This window comes from Syngnathus typhle, linkage group LG16 (genome assembly GCF_033458585.1).
Source record: "Syngnathus typhle isolate RoL2023-S1 ecotype Sweden linkage group LG16, RoL_Styp_1.0, whole genome shotgun sequence".
NCBI lineage: Eukaryota > Metazoa > Chordata > Actinopteri > Syngnathiformes > Syngnathidae > Syngnathus > Syngnathus typhle.
The window spans coordinates 6821414-6831394 of record NC_083753.1 but is presented as its reverse complement, the minus strand read 5'-3'; the positions used below and the strand labels follow the sequence as shown (position 1 = coordinate 6831394).

The window sequence follows — 9981 nt, the reverse complement described above, 5'->3', positions numbered from 1 at the left end:
GTATGTTCTTGAGTTGGGTGGGGGGGGGGGGGGGGGGCAACGTATAATAATGAAAAGCTCCTTGCGTGTTTGTCCGTTCGGGTCATTACACTGAGGACAGAAATGTAAGCGTCAGACTTTGGTCACCTTGTGAAGTGTATCATTAACCAGATGGAGTGATTGAGTCAGCTCCTGAAATGTGGAATTTCGCCACTTGTATAAATTTATAAAAAAAGTAAACATTTTATTGACACCTAATCCATTGTTTTTCATGCGATGCTGGCTAGTACGAATTTCGAGTGTACCTTTGGGGGTTTATTCCTAATATCCATAAAAATGCAATTATCACTAATGAACACAAGACGTTACAATTATTAAATGGCCATTTATTTGCATATATTGGAGTAAAAGAAAAAGAGTGTGCATAGATGATTTGTTTGTTGGCTTGCTGTGTTTGGACTGTCCTTTTGTGCAGCATGCATGCACATTGGACATTGGTCATTGATCATTAGCTCCCCTTCCCCCCCCCCACCTGAAGAGTTCTGGTGGGTGACACACTATGGAGCCGGGAAAGGTAAACTCGCATTTACGTATTGTGAGTCATAGTCTTGTAAAAAAAAGGATTTACTTTCAATTTCATTGTTGCAGGAGCTGACAACCACGTTGGCGGTGGCCGTGTTCACGGCAGTGTTGGGCTCTCTGCAGTACGGTTACAGCGTGGGAGTCATTAACGCCCCGCAGCGTGTGAGTCCAGCTTAAGTTGTCACCTGTGTTTGAAAGTTAGAAAATATCATTTTCGGCATCCAATCTGCTTCTTAGCACTTTGTTTACGTGTAACAATGGTGTCAAAACGGTGGCTCGGGGGCTTTTTGTGGCCCATTGTCTATTTTTGAGTGGCCCACAACATACTGTATCCTAAAAATGATATTTGCCCTGGATAAATTTTCTTTATAGAGCTTTTATCATTTCTTTCTTAAACCTAAACTATTTTTCTTAGAGAAAGCTGTTCAGGAAGCAGTTAAAATAAATATAACTAATATAAAAATAAAATGCAATTACTTAATTTACTGATTTTGGTGTGTTTGATCAACTCAATTCAAAGTAAGTCTGGCTGTTGTTCAGAACTTCACGTTTTGATGAACAAGATACCATTGACGACTTGACGCCAGGTGATCGAGAGACATTATGGACGCTCGCTGGGTGTGGAAGCCGAGCCCATGTCGTTCAACGACAGCCAAAGGGCAGACGGCGCGCAAGAGCCGGTCCATCCCGACGTGCTCATGTACTGGTCCCTGTCGGTGGCCATCTTCCCCGTCGGCGGCGTGTTCTCCTCCTTCCTGGTGGGATTCGTGGGAGATCTCAGAGGCAGGTGAGGAAGTAAAGTAGTCACCGATCAGGAATAATTGTTAGTGTCCAAACAAATGGTTTTATTTGAGATATTTTTTGTAATGAAGTAAGTCTGGTGTGATATCAGGGTGAAGGGCATGTTGATGATCAACGTGCTGGCCGTGGCCAGCGGGCTCCTGATGGGACTATGCAAGATGTGGCGGGCTCACATCATGGTCATCGTCGGCCGCGCCATCATGGGTTTCTACTGCGGTGAGCCGCCCTGCATCATCTCAGGCTGTCATATTATTTCAACTTTAATGTGTGTGTGTTTTCAGGCTTGTCGTCCGGCTTGGTGCCCATGTACATCGGCGAGATAGCGCCCAAAGCTTACCGAGGGGCCTTGGGGACTTTACACCAGCTGGCTATTGTCATTGGCATCTTCATCAGCCAGGTAGGGGAGGGAGGGGGGTGGTGGTGGTGGTACCGAGCCACGCATCCATGTTTCTTCATTGCAACACGTATGTCGTGGGCAGGTGATCGGCTTGGACTTCATCCTGGGTAACGACGACATGTGGCCCATTCTGTTGGCGCTGTCGGGAGCCCCTGCCATTCTACAGTCTTTACTTCTGCCCCTGTGCCCCGAAAGCCCACGCTACCTCTATATCCTTCTGGGAAAACAACTAGAGGCTCAGGAAAGTATGTAAAGACTCTAGTCAACCCCCCCCCCCCCACACACTCCCAACAAACTTGAAACAAATAAACACCTGATTTTTAATAAATAAATGAATACTTTTACTTTGGCACGCTTTGCGGCAGGTCTGAATCGCCTAAAGGGCCCGTACGACGCATCCGCCGATCTAGAGGAGATGAGGCGGGAGAAGGAGGAAGTGGACAAGGAGCCTCGGGTCTCCATCTTGTCTCTGGTTGGTATACCGCGATTGGAATGCACTTTTTCCCCGCATATTGACACGGCTCTCGTGTATTCCGTCTGTCCCAAGATCTGCTCGTCGGCGTACAGGCGGCAACTCTTTGTGGCCCTCGCCATGCACTTGTCTCAGCAGCTGTCGGGCATCAACGCGGTGAGTGTTTTTATACTTTAACATTTGAGTCACTTCAATGAACTGTCCGTTTTCTGTTCTTCAAGATCTTTTACTACTCCACGGCAATCTTCACTCGGGCCGGCGTCAGTCAACCCGTCTACGCCACCATCGGCATGGGCGCCGTAAACATCATCTTCACTCTGGTGTCGGTGAGTTGCTATTTATCGAGCTACATATCTGTCTAGCTAGCTAGAAATGTGTAACACATGACATTGGCACTACTCGCGTGTTCCAGGTGGTGCTGGTGGACCGGGCCGGCAGGCGCACTCTGACCCTGGCCGGCCTGGGCGGCATGTGCTTCTGCGCCGTCGCCATGACCGTCGGCCTCAAGTTCCAGGTTTGTCCAATTGTGCCCTGGGAAGGAGATTCCAATACCACCGGGGTTATCGTCTTCCTTTGCAGAGCGAGTACGCCTGGATGAGCTACGTTTGCATGTCGGCCATTTTCCTTTTTGTGGCCTTCTTTGAGATCGGGCCCGGTCCCATTCCGTGGTTCATTGTGGCCGAGTTGTTCAGCCAAGGGCCCCGGCCGGCGGCCATCGCCCTCGCCGGCTGTTGCAACTGGACCAGCAACTTCATCGTAGGCATGACCTTTTCCTACATACAGGTAGGAGCCGTAGTCTGGACACTTGTATTTCTTTTTAAGAGAGACTCCTCACTGTCAAATTCCCTTTTAGAATTGGCTGGGCCCGTACATCTTTCTCTTGTTTGCTGCGCTGCTTTTCGCCTTCACGACCTTCACGTACATGCGAGTGCCAGAGACCAAGGGCAAAAGCTTTGAGGAGATCGCCGAGCTTTTCCGAAAGGGTGGCAAAAAGGCGCCGCACGACGCCAAGAGGGACGATATGGAATTGCAGCAGCTCAAAACAGCGACGCATGCTTGAGGGACCAAGTTAGTCATTTGTGGACAAATGGTTGGCAAAATATATTTCAGAGTTGGAAAGGTATTAATCAGTTGAGAAACGTGTGGGAAACTGCCGGAAGTGAAGAATTTTTGTTGCACAATTACATCCTACATTACGGTATTTGCAAACCTGCTGTTGATGCGCAAGCAGTTCCTCTATCGCCACCTGGAGGTTAATACTTGATGATTTTGAGAGGAGCTTCTCAATTTACTTCCAACTTGTCAGTATTACTGTCTTGAGCTTTAAAAGGAATTAGCGTTAAAAGCGAACACATAAAAAAAGGGCGTAAAAGTTTTTTCTCTTAACAGCTAGAATTTCACCTTACCACACAACATTATTGTCATAAAAATGTGACTATATTTTTGCTCATTACACCTTGTTGTACTTCTCATAATGTTACATCATATTCTTGTGCCGTTTATTTTTCCTCTCTCCATGAAATATTTTGGCTTAATTCGCATTTGATTTTCAAAAGGCTTATTTTGTCTGTTGAGATAATTCTCTTACCCATTGGGACTTCGTGTTGTAGTTTGACCTTTTTGTGCTGATACAGTTTTGTACATTATTACTTTCCCTCCTTATTCTCATAGAAATGTATGCTCCTTTGTTGTTTACAGGATATTTACTTTCCTTGCATTTACTTCATTATTGTGATCTTTTGTGTGTGAGGTTTCTTTTACTGTAATCATGCTGAAATATTGTATGCATTTTTTCCTGCTTAATGACATTACTAGTACTACCTCATTGTGGTATTATTTTAGGTGCAATTCATCTATTTCTCAGTTTCCTTGTCTCATGTTTAATGCACACACAAAACATGTTTGACCAATTATTTGATGAAATAAAGGAATCAAAATTAAAACCAAAATGAATGCACTCATTTTTACTTGAATTAATAACTGAAGCACAAATGACAATTTTATTGAATGAATGTGTAAAAAATGACTACAGGTACGCAAAAAACGTAAACACCTTTCTTTTGTCACCTGCCCAAATATGGTCACGAGGTCGACGGAGAGCTTAAAGGTGATTGGCTCCACCCATCGCACACTGATCACGTGAGCGCTTACCTGCACTTCCGCCATATAAAATATTTTACGCAGGCGAATCGGGTTCTTTTTTTCTTGTGGCGTCAGTACTTCTCAAAGGTAAGTCCACATTGTTTGTGGAGACACTCCACAAACGAACGTCTTTGCTCTTATTTGTGAATTGGAAAAAAAAATGCTCTTATTTGTGAATTGAAAAAAAGATAGTCAAGATACCCCGTGCGGTTAATGAGTAACTTGGCCCGGAAGAGACTCCATTTTAGTAAAGCTAAATATTTAGCAACTCGTGTCAAGTCTTTTGGGTGTGGGCCACCGTGGCAAAACCGTCAATGTGCCTTTTCTAAAATGACTAGCAGCCATTCCAACGCCGTCTTTATTTTAAACCTTCCTCAATAGCCCCCCGTCATATTACGATAAGAATACACAATTACACCTTTGCAAAAAGTCTTAAAATGATGTTTTTAAAGCATACCTGCGTTGAGATGAAGACCATTGACGGCTGTTTGAGGTTACACAGGTACCGATACCTAAAAATTAAAACAAGAAAAAAACGCTTATTTTTGCCCCATGGTCGACAGTATAAGCACATTTATACGACTAACCACAAATTTCGGCTCTTCTGACGTAAAACGACACCACTGTCGCTTTGGGGACTTTATTAGGACTATCATAAAAAAAGACTTTATTCGTTGGAAGCTATGCATATTTTTTAATCTCACCTTTTCAAAAGATCACCCATTGTGTTCATACAGCAAGATAAGCATGGAAGATGATTTTGAGACTGGCGAATCTGGGGCATCTGCCACATTCCCTATGCAGGCCTCTTCCCTGAGGAAGAATGGCTTTGTCATGCTGAAAGGGCATCCCTGTAAGATTGTGGACATGTCTACCTCCAAGACTGGCAAACACGGCCATGCCAAGGTAAATATAACACAAATGTCAGCTGTCAGTGTCATGCGTGACCCCAACACCCACATTGCTCACTTTGTGCCAGAAGCTAATATTTAAAAAATGATATTTACAGGTCCATCTTGTTGGAATTGACATTTTCACTGGCAAGAAGTATGAAGATCTTTGTCCATCTACTCATAACATGAACGTTCCCTCTGTGAAGAGGAAGGAATACCAGGTGGGATGTTGGCTAGGTTTGGTACTAGCTGTTTTGTCTTGAAAGAACGTCTAAACCCAAACATTTCTTTTGAAAGAGTACGCGAGTGCCGACAGTATTGTAGTTAGAGTACTGAGTAAGAATTGAACAAAATCGTCAATTTCAGGCGACGGGGCAATGTCGCCCTCTGCTGGCGACAGATGTAACTCGCAATGCCAAACTTGCGGGCGTCACGTGACCAACCCCATAAAACAGGTTTACGGATTCTCTGTCTGCTGCACGTTGGTACCGTGACTCCCAGAACCTCAATTTGCTGACGTGCTCAAGTCACTTATGTTGCTACGTAAATGGGCGTTTTCTGTTTTGTTTCTTTTGGGCTTGCTATATTAGACAAACTTGCCCTGTTCCTAAGAGGGCGTGTCACACCTCTGTGAGAACGTGATGTACAGCAAACTTGCTAAACAGGTTGCGTCTTGGCTGACAAGTCTGCCTGACTGGTTCCTCTCGGGCTGTGAATCAGGGAGCAAAACCATGAATGGGTAAAAAAAAAAAAAATCCAAGTGGTTTCAGGAATGGTTTCCTCCCCTGCAGACATTCATTCGTCAGAATTGTTTTTGTTTTGGGGTGATGCAGCCAACGGTTACCATTCTCTTGAGAAAATGGATGCAACTCTTTGAGGTGATACAAAAAATAAGAAAAAAAGATGTCCTCTGTTTTGAGTTTCCAATGTTTGCATTGACGTATCTAGGTCCTCTGTATAAACGATGATTTTCTGAGCCTGATGGACGATGGTGCCGTTACCAGAGATGACCTTCGATTGCCCGAAGGCGATTTGGGAAAAGAAATTGAGAAGAAAATGCAGAATGGGGAAGAGTTTTTCGTGAGTTTCTTTCATCCTTTTTTGCACGTCTTTTGGAAGAGACTAGTGCAGCTCGATAATGCCGTTTTGTTTTTGTTCTAGGTCACGGTGTTACAGGCTCTCGGTGAAGAGCAGGTGATGAGCACTAAGGCCGCCAACAATTAAGCCGAGCTCTCCTTTTGCTGCCTGCGCTCGCTGCACATTTTTGCTTCGAGTGTCTCCGTGGTGCTGGATTGAGGTAGCCGCTTTTTTTTTTTGTTTTTTTTGTGGGAGGGGAAACCCTGCTATTTGGGCTACAGCGACTACAGTCACTGAAACTAGCAGAACATTCAGCCCAAATGTTGGGCTTTTATTATTTCATAAAAGAAAGTTCAATGTAAGACTGTTCATAGATTTATGAACAAATCAAAATTCTTCAGTTTAAAATAATAGGCTTTCTTTTTTGGGGGAATATTGAAACCTGTCTAAGTAATAATTTAGAAGTTAGACATCGTAGCAAACAAACAAACGCTTCGCTAGGTCATGCAACACAGTCAACGAAATAATAATTATTGTTTTTTTTTCCATCATCTTAGGTAGTGGGTGGAGGGAAAGTGCTACGTCTGTTTTGTATGTAGAATAGTTTTGGGCTGAGTGCTTCGTCAGATGTCTATATTACTGTTGAACTGTTGTTGCGCTGGATTATCGGACCTTGGCCGAATGTTTACGTTTCCAAGCCAGAACCGGTGGGGAGAATGTCTTGCAATCGTTTCTCCACCAACTGCAAATATTCTCAACGTCTCCTCTTATGTTGCGTGTCAAATACTATTTTAAAGTTAAAAAAAAAAAAAAAAAGTCTTGTTTAGGTTTTTAAATGTAATCAGCATATCTGCAGTGTACTATTTAATGGTTCAAGTCAACTTCATGAGGTTTTTTTAAACAGGATTTATTTGAGACAAAGAAACATTACTGATGTTACTGATGACAAAACAGCCTAGTCCCCCCCCCCCCCCCCCCCCCCAATTCAAATAGGTGAAACCCCAGGTAGCTCGAGGACCAAAGCATGCAAAGGTGGTTCAGGTTGTATCTTGTCGTACATCTGTGGAAATGCTGCGTCAGGCGAGTCTTGCACAACCTAATCCCTGCTAGCCTGTAGGCCTCAACTGTCCGTATTGAAAGATGCTAACGGTTTTGATGCAAATTTGCTAGGAAGTTCTACCGCTCGCGCCTTAAAGGCTTTCGTGACGTTTGCTCCCTGAATCCCCGAATTTTTTTTTTTTTTTTAGCTCTTAAAACCTGTGTTTCATATTCTGCCATGAGCAGTAACCATACCGATTCTCAGGGTTTAGTGTTATTTTGCCAGGCAACTGTCAAAAGTGTTTTTTGTTTCGTTTTTAAAGCCATTTGGTGCATCTTACTGTTACTTTTATTAGACTTTGGATGCCATAGCATAGGTTCCTTTAGTGCTGCTGCCTTTTTTTTTTTTCACTTTCCGACTGTACTGTTTACAATTGAGACATTCCAAATACTCTATCCTTGTGTTATATCTGCATGTGGTGTAGTATATCTGTTGTTCAGTTCCACATTTTCTTCAACTGTGTATTTGGTCATAACGACTGAGTGTTTCAAAAAAACAACATGTAAACTTAACGCCATACTGGGAAAAATAAAACTTAATCCTAATTACTTAGTATCTTTTTTTCTCCCCCTGTAAATGTAAAAATACTCGAAATGAACCTCTCACCTTTCTCCTTGTTGTTAAAAGCATGCAATCCCGCAGCTGTCCACTAGATGACAGTAAAATGTCAGGTTTGTGACAACAAAATGATTTTCGACCTTGAGCGTAAATGTAATAAAGGAGCTTCCTCCCCAAGCATGCAAAACCTGAATGTTTAAAGCACATCAATGGGCCTTTTTATGACCATTTAAAAAGTTTTGTTTTGTTTCAGCAGAGATCTGAAGCAGGGGGCATGTTTATTGTAGTCAGTGACACCTGCAATATTGTGGCTAATCATGGTTTGATGGGAACAGGACGAGGATAGGCCATCTTGAAACCTTCCCAAGGTTTCTTTCATACGAAGGGAGGGCCATTATGTCACCGTTTGACTGGAAGCTCGCTGATGCTTCCTTTTACAGTTGACAACAGTTGTGTAACTTTTTTTGTCTGTCCAACTTGTATGTGTTTTCAGGATACATTAGTCAACTGGTTGTCGTGAGAACATCCAAAAATGGTGTCCCATGTGTGCAAAGGTAGCACCAGAGGGCAGGAGGGCGCTTGTCATGAGTTTAAAAAAAAAGTGGCTCGGGTGGTTTCTTATTGGAAACAGATGAGCGTGCCTTGTGGGGAAAAAAAGAAAGAAAAAAAGACAACAATGATGATAAAAGAAACTTTGACAGTGATATGGCATACCAATAATGTTAGCTTGTTCCTTTTTTCTTGATACAAAGATGTTCTAGATATATCAAAGCGGGTTGACGGCCAAGTCAAGGTCTTCCCACCTTTTGAGACTTGATTTTTCTTCTGCTTTGATTCCATTTTGTGATGGAAATAAGCCTGTTGTTGATTTCACCAAGAATATAAACAAGCAAATGATTATTGTGGTGTGTTCTTAGAAAGTAATCCATTAAAAGGTCATTTTAAAATGTATACTTATATTTGTAAAATTATATGCATGTTTTAATGTTTTTAAAATGTACAAAATATTTCAAAACCATCTAAAATATTTGTGAATGTTTATATTTGTCAAAGACAAGTCAGGTAAGTGTTGCAAAAGTACTGTTGCTGTCATCGTCTTCCAAACAGGCGTCTTGTCAGCTCTCCTCCTACACTTTCCAGGAGAGCACCACATGACCAACGCACAATTGACACACTCATCTCTTGGAAACATTTTTTTCTTCTCTTGTCTGTCAAATTGATGTTTAACACTTTGTGATAATGTCAAGGACGTGCTGATCCAGACAATTTGGCGGCGAGGTCGCATTAGAGATTCAAATTCCCTCTTGGGTCGCTGTCGGCTTGCGCGAGTAGCGTTAGCAACTTGAAACTTTCTTTAAGCATCAAAGGGCTCTGAAGATGGATTTCACTTGTTGTCATAAAAATACAATGTATACATGTAGGCGAACAAGTGTGCTTCACAGAACATAAGAGAGCCGCACAGTTAAAGAAATCTGAGATAGCAAACGTCAATAATGCTTTGCTACACTAAGTTAAAACAATGCCAATAGACCAACAAGGCCAGTTTAAATCGACTGAAGATCATTGCAGGGCCACAGGCACAGCTACAGGGGGGCTTGCAGGGCCTCTGTCTTAGTCTCCTCAGTGATCATAGCCTGGACAGTTTGGACCAATAAGAACACAGAAAGTGCTCACTTGGTGAGAGGAGAGCTCAAAGACCAAAAATAGCTATAAAGGCAATCAAAGACAAAAAAGCCCCACAAACAGTCAGCAGACTATCAATCCAGCCCCGACCTGTTCAAAGAGGCCACTTCAAAATCCAAAGAGGACTTTGTCAAGTTAAGCACCATTCCTTGGGCACCCTAGCCAGCCGCAGTGCCACGATCCGTACCGGCATAAGAGGAGAGTCCGGCTGGGTCCAAGTGAAGTGGGTCACTGTCCAAGCGGAGGAAGCCGACCTGGACGGCCACGAGGAGTCAAGCGGCAGGCAGACCCCGGTAAG

The 9981-nt window shown here is 43.2% G+C and overlaps 2 protein-coding genes across 2 annotated transcripts; both read left to right on the top strand.

Annotated features, from left to right (window-relative positions):
- The first annotated feature begins 59 nt into the window (after positions 1-59).
- Positions 60-4188, top strand: slc2a2 (solute carrier family 2 member 2). Its single transcript, XM_061301174.1, has 12 exons — positions 60-553; positions 628-723; positions 1149-1348; positions 1454-1578; positions 1644-1759; positions 1842-2004; positions 2125-2231; positions 2307-2387; positions 2453-2557; positions 2644-2745; positions 2811-3014; positions 3085-4188. Exons 1-12 carry the CDS (start codon positions 539-541, stop codon positions 3289-3291), a joined length of 1521 nt encoding a protein of 506 aa, XP_061157158.1. The 5' UTR covers positions 60-538; the 3' UTR covers positions 3292-4188.
- Positions 4189-4366: 178 nt separating this feature from the next.
- On the top strand, positions 4367-7987 carry eif5a2 (eukaryotic translation initiation factor 5A2). The gene is made up of 5 exons (XM_061301202.1): positions 4367-4460; positions 5111-5279; positions 5383-5487; positions 6215-6346; positions 6428-7987. Exons 2-5 carry the CDS (start codon positions 5121-5123, stop codon positions 6488-6490), a joined length of 459 nt encoding a protein of 152 aa, XP_061157186.1. The 5' UTR covers positions 4367-4460; positions 5111-5120; the 3' UTR covers positions 6491-7987.
- Positions 7988-9981: the final 1994 nt, after the last annotated feature.